General features: G+C 53.7%; 2 protein-coding genes across 3 annotated transcripts in view; both read right to left on the reverse strand.

The window, feature by feature from the left end:
• Positions 1-59: 59 nt before the first annotated feature.
• Positions 60-11,535, reverse strand: TOMM40 (translocase of outer mitochondrial membrane 40). Its single transcript, XM_040252587.1, has 10 exons — positions 11,433-11,535; positions 11,044-11,323; positions 10,255-10,322; positions 9,597-9,689; positions 8,626-8,727; positions 7,444-7,549; positions 2,305-2,427; positions 2,091-2,167; positions 1,880-1,982; positions 60-710 (listed from the first exon to the last, which is right to left on the reverse strand). Exons 2-10 carry the CDS (start codon positions 11,315-11,317, stop codon positions 571-573), a joined length of 1,086 nt encoding a protein of 361 aa, XP_040108521.1. The 5' UTR covers positions 11,318-11,323; positions 11,433-11,535; the 3' UTR covers positions 60-570.
• A 3,895-nt stretch (positions 11,536-15,430) lies between these two features.
• The window catches only part of NECTIN2 (nectin cell adhesion molecule 2), a 32,891-nt gene continuing 26,057 nt past the window's right edge, over positions 15,431-22,264 (reverse strand). The window contains exons 6-10 of one of the 2 annotated variants that reach the window (XM_040252559.1): positions 20,844-20,997; positions 17,635-17,698; positions 17,402-17,488; positions 16,270-16,523; positions 15,431-15,744 (exon numbers count right to left, since the gene is read on the reverse strand). In XM_040252559.1, the coding sequence (XP_040108493.1) occupies positions 15,438-15,744; positions 16,270-16,523; positions 17,402-17,488; positions 17,635-17,698; positions 20,844-20,997 (866 nt within the window). In that variant the 3' untranslated portion in view covers positions 15,431-15,437. Of the gene's footprint in view, positions 16,524-17,401; positions 17,489-17,634; positions 17,699-20,843; positions 20,998-22,264 lie in introns of both variants that reach the window. The other variant, XM_040252560.1, reaches the window with a different exon arrangement.

Genomic DNA, 22,264 nt, shown 5'->3' on the forward strand with positions numbered 1-22,264 from the left:
GCCGGACCAAATGGGCCACAGACACAGGATAACAGAGGCCTCCCATTTCTTTTTTTTCCCCACGTATATTTTTTGTTATTTTTTATTTTTTTTGTAAAATGTCCCGGTTCTTCCATAACTTATAAACATGATTTATACCGAGGGGTGGATGGGAAAGCGGGCAGGGGCGGGGTGACTGGGGACGCACCTCTCCTTGCTGCCCCCTTGGGGCTGGGCCCATTTGGCCATTTCGGGGGAACGGGGACACCCCAACACCTCCCTGAGGTTGTCTGGCCGCCTCTGCCCCTGGTGCTCAGAATCCCGTAGGCCCCTTGACTCCAGAATTGCTTCCTGGACTCCAAGACTACTGGGCATGCGGCCCCTTGTCCTCCACATCCTGCCGTGCCTGTCCTTCGGAGAATCCCCCCTTCAGCTGCTGGGGTGATGGGTCCCCTCCTTTCCGCTGCCCCCTGACCCCCGAGGAGGGAGGGAAGGGAGGGGGAGGGGGGCTCAGGTCTCCCCTCCTTGGCAGGGGGAGGGGGAGGTGGGAGCAGAAGGAGAAAGGGCGAGGAAGGTGGGGCCTGCGGGGGCTCAGCCAATGGTGAGGCCGAAGCCGCACTGGAACTTGTTCTTTCGGTGATTCAGGAAAGCCCCGAGGGCCAGCGTCAGGGGCAGCGGTGGGAGCTTCTTCTCTAGCGTGGCGCCCACGATCCAGTTGCTGTCCACGGAGCCTGTGGGTGGACAGCTGCGTGACGAGCCTCACCCGACACTCAGACACCACCAGCCAGGCCGCCGCCCGTGCTGCCCCGCCGCCGGGAGCCCTCTGCACACCCCCACGTGCTTCAGTCCTGAGCTCCGCGACCCCTCCCCTCCGGCAGCCCTCAGCCACCCCGTGGACTACCCTCAGTCCCAGTCTTGTCCACATCGGGTCGCTGCTCTGTGTGGATGGGCCTGTCCCCGCCACTGTGAGCCCTGGGTTTGGGGGGGCCAGGTCACTGTTGTGTCCCCAGCTGGGCACAGAGCAGGTTCTGAGTATCTGCTGAAACGAAGACTAAAATCTCTAGGGCTCGTGCCCAGGACCTGATGGGTGCAAGTGCTCGCTGCTGTCTGTACCCAGTGGAGCTCAAGGACTCACTGAAAGGGACCAGAGATGCTGCAGTCCAAACGCAGCCTCAGACCCGGGGTTGACTGCAGAGTGAGGGCTTAAGGCAGGTTTCAGAGGCAAACAAACCCCTCTCCCGGGGCCTCCTGGCTACTTTCGTTAAAAAAAATTTTTTTTGGCCACACTGCATGGCTTTTGGGATTTTAGTTCCCTGAGCAGGGATCGAACCCGGGCCCTCAGCAGTTGAGAGTGAGACCACTGGACCACTGGGGACTTCCCCTGGTTGCCTTTAGAAGCCTTGAACCAGGGCCACTGAAGCGGCCTTTCCGGGGGTGGTCTCCACACACCCCAAACCCAAGAGCTACTGAGATGCAAAGAGAAACTTAAGATGAGACTCAGTCAGCCTGGGGGAAGGTTGTGGGTCTGGCTGCGACCGGGGAGCCTCTCTAAGGGGAGACAGTGGGGCAAGGCCGGCTGCGCTCCAACTTGCCTTCCATGCGTGAAAAAAAGAGAAGCAAGGGCCGTGCATGCAGACTGCTGAGGGCTGCTGGCTGGGGTGGGGGTGCTCCCTGCAAAGCTCAGGGCCCAGGTGCCCCCGCACCGTCTTAACGAGCGCTCCTGGGTAATGTGGGGCTGGCATGCTGCCCTCTCCCACTTCCTCGGCCAGCACCGTCTCAACCAGCACTCCTGGGTAATGTGGGCCAGCGTGCCGCCCTCTCCCACTTCCTCGGCCTGTACCCCACTCAGGGCCGGGTCACCTCTTGCTTCTTTCTCTCGTAAGGAAAGGGAGATCTGTACCTTTGAAGAGGAGGTTGGCCTTGGGCAGGTCCAGCTGGTACCCAAAGGAGACACTTGTGTCCTGCATCCTTGTGCTGGCCTCAAACTCCACACCCACCTGCAGCTGGAGGGGCCAGGGCAACACACACGAGTCAGCCTCCTAGGCTGGACTCTCAGGCACGCCAGTCCTGGGCGCCCCATACCCAGCCAGCCAGTCCCCAGATGGGCTCACCTGGTCACTGGCTTTGTGGTAATACGTCGCATGCATGCCCGCCTGACCCAATGTTACTGTCGCCAACCAGTTGTTCACTGGAAGAGAGCAGGTGGGTTACCAAGGGGGCTTAGGCAGACAGGGGCCCAGGTTTTGCCCCTCCTCCCTCAGACCCAGGAGTCCAGCCCCTAGCCCCTCCTCCCTTAGTCCCAGGGCTCCGGGCTCCCAGACTCACATGTGTACTTCCCAGCTAGCGACATAACAGCGCCCTCCTCTCCGGGCCGCCGGTGGTAGACCAGCTCTCCGCCCAGGGCCAGGCACGGCGTGATGCTCTGGAGGTAGTGGGCCACGAGGATCCCTGCAGGCGAGAGGTAGAGTCACGACTTCTGAGCTTGGTGGTTAGTTTCCACCCGGTTAAGGCACCAGACTGGCCTCCCACTTCCTTGGGCCTCCCACTTGGGCTCCTTGCTGGAGTCGTTCCCAGGACTGAGGTCAGCCTCCCACGGCCCCCAGGACCTCATCTACTCTGCATTCACCTCCCTTTACACAGAAGGCTGCAGAGGCTGAGGAGTCAAGTCGCTCCCACATGGTCACAGGACACGTCAGGGGCAGAATCCAGGGCTCCCCATCTCCTGAGCTCAGGCTTCGCGCCACCCTGCCACCACGAGTGGTAGGTGAGAGCACACTCTGGGGGACCAGACGGCCTGGGTTCAAATCCCAGCACTTGGTGCAGGGGTAACTGAGGGCCACGGGCACCACTTCCCTGTGAGCGGGGCACCTCGCAAGACTCAGGAAGAGCAGAGAGCTGGATGCAGGCGTGGTGTGCACAAGGCGTGCTCAGCACACAGCCTGGGCCCAGCTGCCATGGAGACCCGCCCTGCGGAAGTCCACTTCCCGGGCCCCTGGGCAGCAAGGATGGCTCTGAGGGCCCCTCAGTGTTTGCTAACCGCCCACTCCACCACCGGGCTGAACTCCTCGAGCCCAAGGACTGAAACTGTCTGTCTTTGAGAGCCCAGGAGGGTGGACACCACAGAGGTGATCACCGCGGAGGGCAAGGGCCAGGAAGGAAGAGAGGCAGTGGGGGACGCAGAGGGAGTGATGATGGAGAACCGGAGAGCAAGGGTCGCCTCTGTAAAGACGGGGAAGCGGTCAGAGATGGAGGTGGATGGCAGGCCCTGACGACGCCCAACCTGAAGGACAGAGCAGGTGAGGACCGGTGAGATAAGCTTAGAGATGGACACCCAGCCAGAAGGGGAAGACCGGGGCAGGGGGGAAGGAGGTGGGCACAGGCAAGGACAAGGAAAGCACAGGCGTGCAGATGCTTCCCTGGACAGAGATCAGAGGCACTGAGTGGGGACTGGCCTGAGAGGGCGGGACAGGCCGGGAGGACAGGATGGGACCTGCTCGCATCTTCAGGCACACCCAGGCAGGGGCTGCCACTGGGGGCGGCTGCGGTCAGGGCAGGCTGGAGCTGGCTTCTCCCTGGGAGTGGGTGACACTGACCCACCTCCTGGCCCCTCCTCCGCCAGCTGGTTGTTAAGCCATCACCCGCAAACCTCTGGACAAGAGCAGCCTCTGTCCCAAGAGAAGGGGAACCTCGGGCCCACAGAGAGAAGTGACCATCCAGGGGTCACACAGGGACTTCAACTCAAGAGCCTCTGGTCATGGTTTAGACTGAGGGCTTCGAGACCCCGAACTCCTCTCCCACCCCCCATCTCCTTGGCTTGCCACACCCTCTGCTTCCCAAGCCCTACCCTCCTCCTTGGCCTCCTGTCCCAGTCTCATCCTCTCCAAGCAGCTTCACACGTAGAGGGATCTTGTTAAAGCGCACACCCGACCCTGCTCCCCCTGCTCAGAACCTGCCATGAGGCCCCAGCATCAAGGACACCCTGGCTTCTTAGGACACGGGGGCAAAGCCCCCTGTGGTTCATCCCCAGCTTTCAACAGACTTCCTCCGAGAGCGTCACAAGTCCTTGCACAGTGCTCATCCTCACAGGCCTTTTTCTTGAACATCCTGCCCTTTCCTAGCACCTCCATCTCCTTCAGACCAGTTTAGTTCAGTTGCTGAGTCATGTCCGACTCTTCAAGACCCCACGGACTGTACCACATCAGGCCTCCCTGTCCATCACCAACTCCCGGAGTTCACTCAAACTCATGTCCATTGAGGTGGTGATGCCATCCAGCCATCTCATCCTCTGTCGCCTCCTTCTCCTCCTGCCCCCAATCCCTCCCAGCATCGGGGTCTTTTCCAATGAGTTAGCTCTTCACATCAGGTGGCCAAAGTATTGGAGTTTCAGCTTCAACATCAGTCCTTCCAGTGAACACCCAAGACTGATCTCCTTTAGGATGCAGTGCCTGAAGTGGCTGTGAAGAACCCACTGAGTTCGAAACTCCATGAGAAGGAAAACAACACCTATTATAGGTCTGAGAGCAAAGAGGTGGCCTCGGACAAGGGGCAGAGTGCGGGTTTCCTGGAACCTGTGGGGCTGGGGCCATATCTGGCTCCCTGGGGAGGGGGTACACAGTGGGCTCTTGGCTGGGGCCTGACAGAACAGCTTCCTGCCCTCCCCACGCTGCGCTCCCTGGGGCTTTGGCCACACAGCCTTCCTCCGGGAGCGCTGCCCTTCTCTTCACCCTCCTCTGTCTAGACACTGGCATCAAGACACTGTCCTCGTCACTCCAGGCGAGCTGGGCCCTCCTGTTGTAAGCTCTCACAGCAACCTGGACCTCTCCCGAGTAGGCGTTCTCCCAACAGTAACACAGTCACTGTGATTATTTGTCTCAAGGCAAGTGTCTTGGCTACTGGCCAGGGAGGGGCTGTGTGTCCCAGGGTGGGCACACATTCGGGGTGCTCAGAACGAAGCCAAGGCCCCAGAGGAGGAGCTGAGGCCAGGGGAGGGTACCAGGTAGTCCGCGGGCTCCTCGTTAGGCCTCGACTGTGATTCTAACGCCAGGCCCTCTGCTTTCTCACTGTGCGATCCTGGGGCGAGGCCGATTTCACACCAGACCTTGCTTTCCTCACCTGTGAGAACCCCGATCCCCTTGTCTGTTGTGGGGCAGCCCAGAGACCCATCCCACAGTGGACCCTAACTAGCTGTGTCTGGCCTCATAAGGGGCTGACAGGTCCGCCCATTGATTCCTTCACCAAGGTGTACTTGCTGTGATTGTGTCTTTGAGATGGATGGGGAAATCAAGACTCAGAATGGGTGGAGCACCAGCTGTCATTGGTCATGAATAATTACATGAGTAACTACTCATATCCTCAGTACTGCCCTGGGCCCAGAAGTTCTGATTGGTGCTTGAGGGGAGGAAGGGATGTCCATAGGGACTAAGAGACAAGAGTGTCACTGTGTGTCATTGGTGGCCTTGGGCTCCAGGGAAGAGAGACCTAGAGAGGCCGATGCTGGTGAGTGTTTGCAGGGGTGGAGGCCCTGGTGCCGTGGACTCTGGAGGTGGCCTCACTGTGTGTCCTTGGGGAAGTACTTGCCCTCTCTGGGCCTCAATCAGACAGGGATAACGGCGACACCACCCCTCAGGGCTGTGAAGGATTGCACGAGCCAATCCTCATTGGCTCGAGTGACTGGATGAAGGCCCGGGTGAACACAGTATGCCGAGGGCCTGGCAAAGGGCGCCAGGTGGGAAAAAGGACCTGCGGTGACCGCTGCTCACTCCTTCGCCCACTATTTTCTGAATGCCTACTCTGTTCCCAGCACAGTTCCAGGTGCTAGGTGCCTTCACGCACTCACTGCCCAAGAGCCTGCTTTTCCTGATAGAGCGAACAGCAGGCACAAGAATCTGGAATCATCAACTCTACCCTTCTGGTGGGTCAAGCCCCCCCCGCCCCACAAAAAGGCTGACTTCTCAACTCTGACCTCCCTCTTACCCCCCACACGGAATCCAGCAGCGAATGCTATTGCTCCGCCTTCAAGGTACATCCAGACCCCCAGACCTCCGCTTATCCCCTCGCTGCCCCCGTGTGGCCTGGTTTCCAAAGGTGGGCACAAGAGGTCCTGTAAGAAGCTATGTTGGATGATCCTGTCCCTTTCAAAATCCTCTTGTGGCCTCAGACTCAGAAGCTGTCCAGAGCTTTATGTTTCAGCCCTGCCATCCTGACTTCTACCACTTGCCCTCCTTCCTCATTTGTTACAGCTCCAGTCCTCCTCAATGTTCCAGTGAAGGGTCGTACCTCAGGGCTTTTGCACTCGCTGTTCCTTCTGGCTGAAAAGCTCTTTTCCCACATATCTGCTTGGCACCTTCCCTCACATCCTTCTGTCTTCGTTCAGATATCACCTATGTCATGAGGCCTTCTCTCAAGACTCCACCAGCCCCTCCTGATGCCACCATCTTTCCATAAGGCTCCATCACCCATCTGCTTTACTCGTGTCTCTAGAATGGAAGGTTCCAGGGGCTTCCCAGGTGGCGCTAGTAATAAATAACCTACGTGCCAATGCAGGAGATAAAAGACACCTGTGTTCAGGTGCCTTCTAGAAGACCCTGAGTCGGGAAGGTCCCCTGGAGAAGGCCAGGGCAACCCACTCCAGTATTCTTGCATGGACTCTACCCTGGACAGAGGAGCCTGGTGGGCTACAGTCCATGGGGTCAGAAAGAGTTCAAGAAGACTGAAGTGACTTAGCATGTGTGCATGCCTCCCTTAATATACATAATATAAAAATCACCACTAGAATGTCCAGAAGACAGACTTAATTTTCCTTAGTTCACCACCATATCCTCTGGACATGGAATATATGACTCATAGTCAAGAAACATCAGGTCAATGTAGAGAAATTAAAGGCAGATGCCCAGAGACGAAAATAAAAAAGGGGGAAGCAGAGAGGAGAGACCAGAAGTGCAGACATTAGTCAGCAGGTCCTTGCCCCCCAGCCAACCCAAACAGGAATCTTTCTTGTCACCCTCTATTGCAGACTGACTTGCCTCCCCTCAGCTGCATGTGGACTCTGCCTGCCTTGGGGTCAGCTCTGTGTCCCCGAGCAACCCCAGAGCCCCAGGAGCAATGCAGCAGCTCACTTCCTTGGGACCTGTCACATGCCTGACCCCATGTGTGACTTTCCACACATGACCTGCTCAACAACCCTGCAAGGCAACCCGATTTTAACAAATGAGGAAGCCAAGGCCCATGAGGGTGATGGAAGCTCCCCCCACCCCTCACCCCCAAATGCAGTGAACCCAGTGGCAGAGCTGGGACTTGAACCTGTTTCTTCCCCCATGAGGCTACAGGACCTAATTGATGCTCTGTGTTCTGAAGTCACGGCTGCCCCTGATACCATTTTTTGGACGGCAGAAAAGGAGGGTCAGAGGGAGAAATGGATTTGCTGGGCAGGGGGTCTGACCACCTTCCAAGCCCTGTGCCTCTTACCTGAACCCACCAGGACGTCTGGGTTCCCCAAAGTGACGGCTGCTGTGAAGTCGGAGCCCCGGTACTCCCCATCCACCTGCCAGTTCACAAACTTCGACTGCTGGGTCTGTGGGGGGAGGGCCAAGTATGAGGGTGAAACTGAGCAGGACTCCATGGGGCCCGCCGGGGTACAAAAGGCCTTTCAGAGGCCTCCTCTTTTTGTCTGTAGGAAAAAGGCTTCAACCTCCTAGACCTTCCCTGAGGGCAGATCCATTTACTCATCAGAGAAGAGAGAGAAAGCAGAAAGAAAGGAAAAGCAATCCGCTAAGAGTCACACAATAGTGCCGGGAGGGCTTTTCTTAGGGCTCAGCAAGTCAAGAACCCGCCTGCAATGCAGGAGCCACAGGAGACCCGGGTTTGATCCCTGGGTCAGGAAGATTCCCCTGGAGGAAGAAATCGCAACCCACTCCAGTATTCTGAAAAGTTGTCTGAAAAATCCCATGGACAGAGTAGCCTCGCTGGCTACAATCCAAAGGGTCGAAAAAAGTCGGACCCAACTGAGTGACTAAGCACAGCACAACAGTGCCCTGATAAGGTGGAATCCTAGCTCCTGTCAAGGACTGCTAGGGCCTCCACCCAGGAGGATGGCAACTTCCAGCTGAGCACAAGACTCCTGGCACACCACCCACCCTATGGCCTCACTACTGACCAACCAGAAGGAGGTCACACATCCTGCAGCACCCTGGCTGCAGTGTGCCTGTAAAAGCCCTGCCCTGAAAACTGGGCTTCCCTGGTGGCTCAGACAGTGAAGAGTCTGCCTGCAATGCGGGAGACCTGAGTTCAGTCCCTGGGTCGGAAGATCCTCTGGAGGAAGAAATAGCATCCCACTCCAGCATTCTTGCCTAGAAAATCCCATGGACGGAGGAGCCTGGCAGGCTACAGCCCACAGCGTCGCAAAGAGTCGGGCACGACTGAGCGACTTCACTCACTCACGCCCTGAAAACTATGGGGGAGTTTGGTCTGTAGAGAACCAGCCACTCATATTTCTCGCTTGATCTTTGCAATAAGCCTTTCTCTGCTCCAGACTCTGATGTTTCAGTTTGTCTGGCTGCACAGTGCCTTGAGTTCTTGGTTTCAACACCCAAGGGCAGCTTGGGGCTCAGGGAGGCTGGGGGCCGTTGCCGACTCCATCCTCCCACTCACCTGGATGGCCATCTTGGACCTGAGGCCAGGGCCCAGCTGATGAATGACCTGAGCATTGAGGCTGCCACTGTTATCCATGTCACCCACCAGCACGGGGAATGCCTGCGGGGTAGAGGGCAGGGTTAGAGGTGAGAGGCCTAGCGTCCTGGATGGACATGCATGATGGGCTCTGGTGAGAAGCCTAGGACTGGGAAGCCTAGAATGAGGTCCTCTCCTCCAGGAAGCCCTCTAAGACCACCTAGGCTGAGTTAGGCTCTCCTCTGGGCTCAGCCTTTGGGTTCCCCCATTTCAGTCCTACTCTCCCTGGACTGTTCCTCTCTTGGGACAAGCTTATTCTCTTTCTCCACTCGGCTGTGAGCCCCTACGGCTGTCTCAGTTACTGCTGTGTCCCCAGAACTACCCAGCACAGAGAAGGGCAGGACATGGGGGGTGCCCTGAAGGTTTGCTGAAAAAATAAGTTTATTGCATGGAAATAGGTAACACAAGCAAAAACCTAATTTAGCCCCCCAATTCCACCTGTGTCCTGCCCCGGCCTCCTTCTGGGCTTCCAGTTTTGCCTTCAGTCTTCTAACCCAGCTTCCGCAGACAGCCTGAGAAATGCTATTTCCAAAGCACTCATATCACCGCATCTTCCCCTCCTTTAAATCTTTCCGTGGCTCTCCAGTGCCCCCTAGTGGAAGTTCAAATGCCTGGCTTGGCCTTCAAAGCCCTGCGTGATCTGCAGCCCAGCCCTGCCCACTCTGGGTCATCACTGCTTGGTGACCCTGGTGTCCTCAGACTCACGCAGAAAAGTGGGGGTCAGGATGAAGGAAGGACCCAGGTTTCGATGCACTCTGGAGAGACCTTGTTCCCACCTCCCCACACCACCAGCAGCCCAGTCTCCTAATGACAAAGCTTTCTTCCACTGATTGGCTACAATATTTGTTAGAAGAAAGATTCAATGAATGAATGAATGGCAAAAGGTATCTCACCTCTGTGGGACTCAGCTGCTTCGTCCCCACGTACGTCACCCCGAAGTGGTAGTTGGACTCCCCGATTGTGCTGAGGGCTACTGTGTGGTTCACCTGGGAGAAGAGGGAGGGCTGCGGTGATGAGCCCGTGCACCACTCCCCAAGGAACCCAGCCGAGCCCATTTCCAGGTCAGCTCCCCTCCAGCCTGGGATGGGGGATGCTTGCCAATCTGACTTCCCAGTCAGGGCGTCTCTGGGCATGGCAGGGGATGAAGACTGGGAGGTGTGGCCTGACTAGATTAGACACTAGAGAGAAGGGATGTGTGGGGCATACCTGGTACTTCATCCCTGCCTGGATGTTGGTTGCGGGGGTGGGTCCCTAAACCCTACCACGGCCCCCAGATTGAGTGGTCAGCCTGGCACTGTCTCTGGTGTCTTTAAGTATCAAGGAGCCCAGATCTTTAAGGAGTTAAAGGACTGGAGAAGGGAATGGCAACCCACTCCAGCACTCTTGCCTGGAAAATCCCATGGACTGAGAAGCCTGGTAGGCTACAGTCCATGGGGTGGCAAAGAGTTGGACATGACTGAGCGACTTCACTTTCACTAAAGGACTGGATGTGCAGATGCAGAGGGATGGTTGGGATGACCTCTGGAGGATAATGGCACAAGAAAGGCTCACCTGGAAATGATTACTCAACCCTTTGTTGACTGTGAGCTTCACACCTTCCATCTGAACAGGAAACAGCTCTGAAGGAGAGAAAAATGCTGTCACACTTCAACACATACACCCCATCTCTCATCCCTTTCTTCCCTAGGGTCCCCACTCTCCCTTCTCCAGGAACCAGCACACTGCACAAAGCACCTCATCCAGCAAAGAGGCAGAACAGCCCAGAAGAGGGGCTCAGGACCAAAGCCTTTGCCTGCTTCCAAATGCCAGTGCCACCATCTACCGCTTGTGTGACCTTAGGCAAGTTATTTTATCCATGTCAAACCTATCTGTTAGTTGAAGATACTCACCACATAGAAATACTGCAAGGGTTTAATGAGTTAACACACACTGAATGCCAGCACAGTGCTCAATGACCCACCACCACTTTCACTACCACAATTACTCCAAGCCAGGATCCAGAAGCCTTGGCTTCCACCCCCACTGATCCATTGCTGACACTGTGACCTTGGGCCTCGGTTTCCCTCCCGATCACATGAGGCTGGCTTGGCCGATTCCTGGGGCACATCAGGTCCTTAAGGTTTTTCTGTACCGCTCTGGCGTTCCATCCTGAGGTTCCATCATTTGATCCCATCATTCTAAGCCCCAGGTTCAATGTTCCACTATTCGATCCCAACGTCAACTCCTAACGCTCTGTTAAATGATTCCAATGGTCTGTGCCAATTCCCAAGGTCCTCAGTGCGCTCCTCCTTCCCCCGAGATCCGGGCCATCACACCCCTGCCAGGCCCCTAGCCCCTCACCCTTGCACTTCCGGTGGCACTCCTCGAACGTGCCCGGGTTGGGCAGGCAGCCGCAGGCCCCATCGTCCCCAGTCCCTCCAGCGCTGGCAGCAGCAGTCCCGGGGCTCCGTTCGGAACCTCGACCTGTGCCAGCCCCAGCGCCCAGGCCGCCCCCGAGTGGCGGCAAAGTGAAGCCGGGAGGAGAGGGCGGAGGTGGCGGCAGTCCCACGAGGGGAGGCGCAGGCGGCGGCGGCGGCCCTGCGGGCGGCGAGCTAGCGGCCAATACGTTCCCCATGGTCGCCTGCAAGGGAAAAGGTCAGAGGGCAGAGGTCAAAGCCCGCAGGCTCCAGGCTGAGTCTCCAGCCAACACCCCCAGCCCCCCCGCCCCGGCTCAGAACCCCAATTCTTACGCGCTGTAGCGCCTCCTCCCGGTCCGGGCTCCGCTCCCACACCGTGGGCCACGCGCAACCGAACCCGCTGCCGCCGCCGCCGCCGCCGCCACGGTCGCCCCGCCCCACCGAGCCCATTGGTTTAGCGGGCCCTGAGGTCCTCCCTCCAGCTTCAGGGTCTGGCCTTACTATTGGAGTCATGGATGAGAGTCCCACCCACCTCTTTGGAACGTCCTTTTCTGTTGGTTCCCACTCGCAGACAGGTCACAGCACACCTCCGTGCCCTTCCCATTGGCTTGGGGAGCCCACGCCGATTGGCTCGCCATGCCGCGGGTTCCGGGGCTCACCCACCATTGGTCTGTGCTGCTCACTTTGCACCGCCCATTGTCGTAACACCTCCGCCCCATTTCCGAAGGCGTCCCTCTTTCGACTCCGCCCCGTGGCGAAGTTGTTAATGATAATTGGTCGGCCTTGGCCCTTGCAGCTTCCTGATTGGCTCCTGCAGGTACAGGGGGTCGGACCCTGGTGTCGTAAGCCATCTTGTGTGTTCATTGGCTAACGTGTGAGGGTCAAGGGACACGGATAAAGATGGGTTGCGCAGCAGAGGCTGCTAGGCAGCAAGGTCAGCCCTCGCGTCCCAGCAGGCACCGCGGCAAAGGGGCGGCCCCCTAGTCCGAAGTCGGAGACCGAAAGCCGGAAGTGCTAGCCCTTCCCACAGTGCCACGGGAAGAATTCTAACCCGTTTTGTGAACTCTGTCCTGCTTCTTGTTACCCACAATGCCTCTTACCTATTTAACGGGACTGTTGCCGTAGGCCCACCCCTTTCGTTACCCATCATGCTTTCTGTGTCTTTCCCCCAACCCTTGCCTCAGGCACTGAAGCTTCTATCTTTGGCCCATTCATTCCTATCCCATTACCCAGCATGCCTTCCGCTCCATTCATTTCAACTTAGTTGCCTGTACGACTTTTAGCCCTATTACGCCTGTTCATTTCCCACTTTCTTTTTCTTTTTTTTTTTTATATATGTGTCTATTAATAATTGGCTGCACGGCTGGACATGTGGGATCTTTAGTTGTGACCTGTGAATTCTTAGTTGCAGCACGTGGAATCTAGTTCCCTGCCCAGGGATGGAACCCTGTCCGCCTGCATTGGGAGCTGCAGAGTCTTAGCTGCTGGACCACCAGGGAATTCCTCCCACGCTCTTCTAGCTGTACCTTAATTGAGCATCAGGCTTTATGTCTATTGCTCAACTTGCCTGTGGCCCCTGTTTCTCCCTTATTCATTCCTCTAGCCCTGGCTCTTACAGAATTTTCCACAGTTGATTGTGATCCACACAGTCAAAGGCTTTCGCATAGTCAATAAAGCATAAATAGATGTTTTTCTGGAACTCTCTTGCTTTTTCCATGATCCAGCGGATGTTGGCAATTTGATCTCTGGTTCCTCTGCCTTTTCTAAAACGAGCTTGAACATCTGGAAGTTCACCGTTCACGTATTTCTGAAGCCTGGCTTGGAGAATTTTGAGCATTACTTTACTAGCGTGTGAGATGAGTGCAACTGTGCGGAAGTTTGAGCATTCTTTGGCATTGCCTTTCTTTGGGATTGGAATGAAAACTGACCTTTTCCAGTCCTGTGTCTACTGCTGAATTTTCCCAATTTGGTGACATATTGAGTGCAGCACTTTCAAAGCATCATCTTTCAGGATTTGAAATAGCTCAACTGGAATTCCATCAACTCCACTAGCTTTGTTCGTAGTCATGCTTTCTAAGGCCTACTTGACTTCACATTCCAGGATGTCTGGCTCTAGGTGAGTGATCACACCATCGTGATTATCTGGGTCGTGAAGCTCTTTTTTGTACAGTTCTTCTGTGTATTCTTGCCATGTCTTCTTAATATCTTCTGCTTCTGTTAGGTCCATACCATTTCTGTCCTTTATTGAGCCCATTTTTGCGTGAAATGTTCCCTTGGTATCTCTAATTCTCTTGAAGAGATCGCTAGTCTTTCCCGTTCTGTTGTTTTCCTCTATTTCTTTGCATTGATTGCTAAGGAAGGCTTTCTTATCTCTCCTTGCTATTCTTTGGAACTCTGCATTCAGGTGCTTATATCTTTCCTTTTCTCCTTTGCTTTTCGCTTCTCTTCTTTTCACAGCTATTTGTAAGGCCCCCTCAGACAACCATTTTGCTTTTATGCATTTCTTTTCCATGGGGATGGTCTTGATCCCTGTCTCCTGTACAATGTCATGAACCTCTGTCCATAGTTCATCAGGCACTCTATCTATCAGATCTAGTCCCTTAAATCTATTTCTCACTTCCACTGTATAATCATAACGGATTTGATTTAGGTCATACCTGAATGGTCTAGTGGTTTTCCCTACTTTCTTCAATTTAAGTCTGAATTTGGCAATAAGGAGTTCATTACCTGAGCCACAGTCAGATCTTGGTCTTGTTTTTGCTGACTGTATAGAGCTTCTCCATCTTTGCCTGCAAAGAATATAATCAATTTGATTTTGGTGTTGACTGTGTGGATCACAATAAACTGTGGAAAGTTCTGAAAGAGATGGGAATACCAGACCACCTGACCTGCCTCTTGAGAAACCTATATGCAGGTCAGGAAGCAACAGTTAGAACTGGACATGGAACAACAGACTGGTTCCAAATAGGAAAAAGAGTACGTCAAGGCTGTATATTGTCACTCTGCTTATTTAACTTATATGCAGAATACATCATGAGAAACGCTGGGCTGGAAGAGGCACAAGCTGGAATCAAGATTGTCGGGAGAAATACCAATAACCTCAGATATGCAGATGACACTACCCTTATGGCAGAAAGTGAAGAGGAGCTAAAGAGCCTCTTGATGAAAGTGAAAGAGGAGAGTGAAAAGGTTGGCTTAAAGCTCAACATTCAGAAAACTAAGATCATGGCATCTGGTCGCATCACTTCATGGGAAGTAGATAGGGAAACAGTGGAAGCAGTGTCAGACTTTATTTTTCTGGGCTCCAAAATAACTGCAGATGGTGATTGCAGCCATGAAATTAAAAGATGCTTACTCCTTGGAAGGAAAGTTATGACCAACCTAGATAGTATATTCAAAAGCAGAGACATTACTTTGCCAACAAAGGTCCGTCTAGTCAAGGCTATGGTTTTTCCAGTGGTCATGTATGGATGTGAGAGTTGGACTGTGAAGAAAGCTGAGCACCAAAGAATTGATGCTTTTGAACTGTGGTGTTGGAGAAGACTCTTGAGAGTCCCTTGGACTGCAAGGAGATCCAACCAGTCCATTCTAAAGGAGATCAGTCCTGGGTGTTCATTGGAAGGACTGATGCTAAAGCTGAAACTCCAATACTTTGGCCACCTCATGCGAAGAGCTGACTCATTGGAAAAGACTCTGATGCTGGGAGGGATTGGGGGCAGGAGGAGAGGGGGATGACAGAGGATGAGAAGGCTGGATGGCATCACTGACTTGATGGACATGAGTTTGAGTAAACTCTGGGAGTTGGTGATGGACAGGGAGGCCTGGTGTGCTGCGATTCGTGAGGTCACAAAGAGTCGGACACAACTGAGCGACTGAACTGAACTGACTGACCCCTGGCTCATTCATTGAGATCTATTACTCATCATGCCCTGAGCTCCTGTTACAACATTATTCATAATTTTGCCTTTGGCCTACTCTTACTCATTACACCCCAGCCCCTTGTACTTAGTTACTGCTATTTCTCCTTTGTTCTGTTTATTTCTGCCCATTACCCATTAGACTGCTCTTGCAGATTATTTTTCCTTATGCCCTGGACTCCTCCCGCTCCTTCTATTAACCATGGCTTATGCATTTTTGCTCATTATCCCCTCACTTATTTCTTTCATATCTTTGGTCCTTTTCTTTTTGTCTGTAACCTATCTTAACTTCTAGTCTACTGATTCCCTCAAGCCCTGGACCCTGCGCCAACCCCCCCCCCCCCCCCCCCGCCATTCATTACCCATTATGTTCCACCCCTATCCCCTAAACAGCCCACAGAAAACACCAGTAGAGACCTGGTCAAAGTACAAACTCATATTTTGTAGGAAATGCTATATTAAAAACCACATCCCCTATCCCTAACCCAGATGATCCACTCCCCCCAACCCCCAGGGAGATGTCTGGGTCCAGTCCCACTGGGCAGGAGTAAAAGGGCTCAGTAGTCTTCAAAGTAACAGCAGATTCTTCTTCCAAGGTTGGCATCAGCAAGGCACACTCTGCATGAGGCTCACCCCATGTAGCCCTGAGCTGGGGCTTAATTCTCTGGAGACAGGAATTGGGGTAGTGGGGGCACAGGGAAGAAGGGTCGGTACCCTGAGACTCCTGCCTGCAGGAGGGAGGAGATGGGGAAGTTCTGCTTTGGGCTGGGGAATCCCCTCCCTGCACCTTTAGGGGACAGGGACGGGAATGGGTGACAGAGGTTCTGCTGCCTGGAGGGCTCAGGTCTGAGCAGCAGAATGTCCCCAGCACCCACCCCAGCAGATCTATTGGGAGTTACTGCCTGGGGAAAGATCAGGTCTGGGGTCTTCTTTGGGATTTGGGAGGAGTCTGGAGATGGTGGGTTGTGAGAGGTATAATCTATGTCTGGTGAATCCTTGGGTAAGAGTGTGAGCAGAAATCTACCTTCTCCAGCCCCTCCTAAGCTTATCAGGTTTCCATTCAGTTTCTCTGAATCAGAGATCATTGATTAGAGGTCACAGTGGAGCCACCAAGATAGATATCAAAGATGAGATGCATGTGTGCTAACTGACAGTGGCTGGGCCCGAGGTCAGGGGCCCTAGATCCCTGACAGAAAGTTAAGATATCAAAAAATGAGAGGTGAAAGGGCAAGGCCACGGTGGCTCACACATACATGGCCCGGGACATGACAAAGCCTTTGCCCTGGTAGGACTCAGGGGGGCTGGAGTAGGACAGGGCGTCATAGATGGGGTTGATCTTGTCCATATAGTCTTCCTCCTCCTCCTCGTCCTCTAGATCCAGGGAGACCCTCTCCACAGCAGGTGGCCCTGGGGGCACCAGGATGGGGGACCCCAGGCTTGTGGCCCCAAGGATCAGGGGCCCTGACCGCTCTTCCAAGGTGGGCAGCTCATGGTATCGAGGCATTTCCTGGGAATGGGGAGGGAATGAACCCAAGGTTACCTCTTGAGCATGACACAGAATCCCAGTTTGCTCCTTGACCCTCAAATCCTGACCACCGTCTCCCCATGCCAACCAGACCAGACCTCACCCTGTGTCACCCCTTGTTCCCTGGGTTGATATTGAGATAATCATGTAGGTGGTTCTTAACTCAAAGCCCAGAGCATGGACCCTACCCCACTGATCCTAAGCTTCTCCATTTTTTTTTTTTTTTGATCACTGAAACCCTGGTCTTTCCCCATGAGCCTTTGAATTCAATCTTGACCTAAACTTAAGCTCTACCCTTGAAACTTGACTTGTTCTCAAATTCAACAGCCACCTCCTGACCTCCAGGAGGCCACTGAGGGGAGTGACTATCTGTCTTGTCCCAGTTCCAGGCACAGTATCCAGCAAATGGAGACACTCAACTGGTCCTCTTTGATAGAGTGATTTTCACTCTCATCCCTTGTCCTTGGACTTTCAAAACCATGTCCATCCTCACTGAATCCTAAATCCATCTCAGTTCTCTCAGCTCTGACCAGAGATACAGCCCTGAACTTGAGTTATAACCTTTAAATCCTTGATCTGTTACGTAAGATTCTGCATGCGTGCTCAGTCATATCTAACTCTGTGGGACTCCGTGGGCTGTAGCCCGCCAGGTTCCTCTGTCCATGGGATTCTCCAGGCAAGAATACTGGAGTGAGTTGCCATTTCCTACTCTAGGGGATCTTTCCCACCCAGAGTCCTGCGTCTCGTGCACTGGCAGGCAGATTCTTTACCACTAGCACCACCTGGGAAGCCTCCTCTTATGTAAGGAGGCCCTTAAACTCAGATCCCAAATCCACCCTTGACCTATCCCGAGTTCCTACCTGCTCGGCACATGAGACACCAGCATCAAAGTAGGGGGTCTTGAGTGGGCTGTGCTCCGAGGCCCCCAGGGTGAAAAGCTGGGAGGGCTTTGATGGGAGAGAGAGGGACAAGTCAGGACCACCCCCTACCCTGACAGCCTCTTCCCCCAAGTTCCCCACTTCCAGCCCTGGCCTCAGTGGGGGAAGGTGGGTGGGGAGGTGGGGGCAGGCTGGGCTCCAGGGCAAGTGCTTACCATCTCTGGTTCCTCCAGCTTTGCCTTTGGGGTCGGTGGCTTGTATGAGGGAGGTCCCTCCAGTCTGTGGGGCAGGAGGTAAGTCAGTGGAGGCTAAGCCCTGAGAACCCCTCTATTCCAGAGCCACCGCACATCTCTCCTCTACCCGATCTCCCTTTTCCACCACCCACCTCCCCTTTCCCTGCTGTCTCCTACTCATTCCATGAATTTCTCTTCTTCCAGGAAGTCCTCCTGACTCTCCAGGAGGAGCCAGAGTTCCTGTGATAGGATCATAGCTAGCTATGTGTCTCTAATGGGGCACGTACTGAGTTTGTATTTGAAATATTACTTCTGATCTCATTCAACAATTGCATCCCGCTGCAAAGTGTGAGGGGAGGAAAATGAGATTTGTGTCGTGTTCCCAGAACCCACGATGAGGAGTATCAGGACATAGTTGGAGAAAGACAGAATGAGAACTTCCAGGGTGGTCCAGTGATTAAGAATTTGCCTGCTACTGCAGGGGCCATGGGTTCGATCCCTGGTCCGGGAACTAAGACCCTGTGTGCCGTGAGCCAAATAAACCCATGGGCCACAACTACTGAGCCTGCATCTAGAACCACAGGCTGCAAATACTGAAGCCAGTGCCCCTAGAGCCCATGCCCTGCAACGAGAGAAGCCCCACAGTGAGGAGCCTGCGCACCGCAGCTAGAGACTAGCCTCTGCTCGCTGTGACCAGAGAAAGCCGGGGCACAGCAATGAAGACCCGCGCAGCCAAAGAAATGATTAAAAAAAGAGAGAGAATGAAAAGAATGAGTGAAACGCTTTCTTGTCGCCCAAACTATATTAAATTCCCTCATTCTGCACACCCACAGGCCACAGTATCCTGTATATATAATAACGGCGGGTGCTCACTACACCTTCAATCCCCAGCTCGGATGTCCCTGCCTCCAGGAAGCCCTCCCTGATCTTTCAGGCTGAGTCAGGTGCTCTCTGTAGCCGCGCTCAGCTCCTTCAGTTTCCCTAGCCCACTCCTAGCCATCCTGGACTGTCATTGTCTGGGGATGGATCTGTCTTCTCCAGACTGGGAACCCCAGGAGCTCAAGGCCAGCGCCATCTCAGACACCACTGGGTCTCACAGGCTTAGAAGATGAGAACATCAGCAGGTTGTTGGTTTGCATGGACTAGATGATTAAGACTGGTTCACAAACGTCCATCTTAGGGAGCTTGTTATAATACAGATGCCAAGCCCTTCTTGTGAAAGTGCTGATTTAGTAGGTTTGGGGTTAAGCCCAGGAAGGTGCATTTTTAACAAGTGCTCCCCTCATACACGCTGGGTCACATTATTTCAAAACCATTTTGCCCCCAAAACTTTCTTGCCGAACAAATTTCAGCAAGTGATTTCAGCTCTCTGAACCTGTTTCCTTTTTGAGAAGATGTGTATCCATCCTTAGCCCTGTCTGAGAATTTAGGTTTCCTTGATATGATACGTTGATGTGTGTGGATATCTTTTATTTGCATTTTAAATTTATTATTTTTTGGACATTTTTTGAAAGGCTTATTTATGTATTTGGCTGTGCTGAGTCTTCCCTAAGGTGCATGGGCTTCTCTTCTTGCAGAGCACAGGCCCTAGGCACACGGGCTCAGTGTGTGTGATGCAAAGGATTGGTTGCTCTGTACCGTGTGGGATCCTGCGGGACAAGGGATCAAATCCGTGTCCCCTGCATGGGCAGGCGGATTCTTAACTACTGGGGCCACCAGAGAAGCCCTTCTTTGGACATCTTTTAAGTGTTTTGTCTCATCATTGTGTTCCTAAATTTAAGGGCCTTGCCCCACGGGGATACTTTCTGAATTACCTACTGAATGAACAAATGAATGGATGGATACGAGGCTTCACTGAGATCACAAGTGCAAGGCCTCTTACAAGTCTCCACAAGATGCTGTACAGATGTCAAGAGGCCTCTCATGGCAAGTGCTCTGCCAAGAGGAGTGGAGCTAGTTTCCCCAATAGCCCCAATATTCCTCTTTTTTCACAGTAATACGGATTTTGACTGGGCATGTGGCCACCCCAGAATAAAGACTACATTTCCCAGCTTCCTCTGCAACTAGGGCAGCCATGTGACTAGACCCTGGCCAATGGGAAATGAGAGAATGTGATGGTTCCCTCACAGGACTGCCCTCTATTTCCATTTCCCCTCCCCACTGGCAGGCAGGGTGGTCCCTGAGGCCAGGATGGCCATGTCTGGTTGTCCTGTCCATAGACAATGATAAGAGAGAAGGGAGCCATCTTGGAATGTGAGTGAAGGGAAGGCAGAACAACAAGATAGCAGGAACCTGGACTCTGATGACATCACAGAGCAGAATTGTCATGGCCATGATTTCTAGGAAATAAACCCTCCTCTCCACCCCATTTAAGTCCTGGTCATTTTGGATCACTCTGTTTCACAGAGTTGATACAGTGCAGGGTCCTGTGGGAGTCCTGGGGCACAAGGCCTTTCTGTGTCCCCCATTTCTTTGTTTATAGAAAACACCCTTCATTCAGCCTCCATGACCTTCCCTGAGTGCCAGTGGGGAGATTCAAGCAGTTGTTACTTAGGGAAGGCAGGAGATGCAAGACCAGGGAGAAACAAACAGTTAAGAGCAGCCTTGGGCCAAGGTCCTGTTTCCCTATTAATGGATACACACACAACAGTATCTTTGAACTACTCTGCAGATAAAGAAATCCCCTCCAAGTGGGAGAAGCAACTGATTAATGATGGTAAGTGGCCCACAAGCATGTAGACCCCAGACCAGTTGGACCTGAAGATTGATGCTGCTGACTCCTACTTACCTCAACACCAACCCATCAGAAGAATGTCCATGGGATGATCACACCCTCTTTGAACAATTACTATAAAACTTCTCAATATCTTCCCCAAGTTAGGACACTTGGGTTCTGAGGGCAGTAGCCTGCTGTGTCCCCCTTTGCCTGGCAAAGCAATAAAGCTACTCTTTTCTGGGTGCGTGCTACGTCGATTCAGTGGTGTCCGATTCTTTGCAATCCTCTGGACAGTAGCCTGCCAGTCATCCCAAATTCTGTCTTGAAGATTTGATTCAGCACTGGTATGCAGAGAAGCTGAGCCATTTCAGCGTCACAACCATTACCAACAACTTTCTCCTAGCCTCCTCTCCCACCCTGTGCACCCCGGTCCAGGGACCCGTCCCCCATCCACTTCTTAGGACCCTTCACTCACTCCTCCTCCTCCTCTGCCCCCTGCAGCCTCTGCTCCTTCCGCTGCTGCCTGCAGATCAGGATGCCCGTGGCGGCCACAGCAGTAGCGATGATGGCAGCGATGATTCCCCCAATGATGCCCCCTGTGGCCCCTGCTCCGGCTGTGTTGGGTGTCTCTGCAAGAAGGAGGACAGCGTGAGGGAGTCTCCAGGAGGAAGCCACACAAGGCCTTATTCCCAGTCCCACCCCACCCTCCAGTCACCACCTGCCTGCCTACCACCTCTCCCAAGGGCGGAGGACATTCTTTTTATTCACTTAATCTTCACTGAGCATTTGTTGTGATAGAATGGTGAACAAAACATGCAAAAGCGCCAGCCCCATGGGACGAATGTTTTGTCGGGCAGGGAGGCCACAAGTAGAGAAACAGACATAATAGCTAATGTGCCAGGTTAGGGCAAATGACAGAGGGTAATCGTAGGGGACTTCCCTTGTGTCGAAGTGGATAAGGATCCACCTGCCCGTTTGGGGGACACGGGTTCCATCCCTGGTCCGGGAAGATTCCACATCCTGCGGGGCAACTGAGCCCATGCGACACAACTACGGAGCCCACGCTCTAGAGCTGCCAAGCCGCAACTCCTGAAGCCTGCATGCCTAGAGCCCCGTGCTCTGCAACAAGAGAAGCTACCACAGCGAGAAGTCCGCGCACTGCAGTGAAGACCAGGACAGCCAAAGAAATCAATTATACACATATATATGTATACTTCCCTGGTGGCTCAGATGGTAAAGTGCCTGTCTGCAATGCGGGAGGTCTGGGTTCGATCCCTGGGTTGGGAAGTTCCCCTGGAGAAGGAAATGGCAGCCCACTCCAGTACTCTTGCCTGGAAAATCCCATGGACGGAGGAGCCTGGTAGGCTTCAGTGCATGCGGTCGCAAAGAGTCGGACATGATGGAGAGACTTCACTTTCACTTTCATATATAAAGGCAATGCCACATAACGCCACATAATGCCAATGTCATTCACCTTACTTATAGCAGGGAAGTGCTAAGTGACAGAGCAAGGTAGTCAAAAGTAGTCAGAGCCTTACTGGGAGATATTTGAGCAAAGGCCTGAAGTAGCTGTAGGGGGTGAGCCATGAGGATATGAGAGCATTCCAGGAAGAGCCAACAGCCAGCCAGAGCCAAGGTCATCTGGAGGAAGCCTTGGGTTGTTTTTAGGGACAGGAGGGAGCAGAGCAGAGAGCTGATGGGGAGAGTGTGGTGCTAATGGAAGAGAGGTGACAAGGAATGGAGCGAAAACGCAGAAAATCGGGGGCAGGTGTGATTCTGGGCTTGGGATCAGAACCCCTCATGCATTATACAGAATGAAGTTACCCTGGGCAGAGCATCAGAGAGCCTCCAACGTCACAGGAAAAGGGGTGGAGAGAAGTGTGACTCCATTATACA

The sequence above is a fragment of the Oryx dammah genome, unplaced genomic scaffold (assembly GCF_014754425.2).
Source record: "Oryx dammah isolate SB20612 unplaced genomic scaffold, SCBI_Odam_1.1 HiC_scaffold_13, whole genome shotgun sequence".
Taxonomy (NCBI): Eukaryota; Metazoa; Chordata; class Mammalia; order Artiodactyla; family Bovidae; genus Oryx; species Oryx dammah.

What these genes read in the sequence shown, in the direction of transcription:
- TOMM40 (XM_040252587.1), bottom strand. Translation starts at nt 11,317, where the DNA reads ATGGGGAACGTATTGGCCGCTAGCTCGCCGCCCGCAGGGCCGCCGCCG. An exon ending in GTGCCACCGGAAGTGCAAGG is followed by an intron (nt 10,323 to 11,043) that starts GTGAGGGGCTAG and finishes TCTCTCCTTCAG; the next exon opens with AGCTGTTTCCTGTTCAGATG. An exon ending in AGCAGCTGAGTCCCACAGAG is followed by an intron (nt 8,728 to 9,596) that starts GTGAGATACCTT and finishes TCTACCCCGCAG; the next exon opens with GCATTCCCCGTGCTGGTGGG.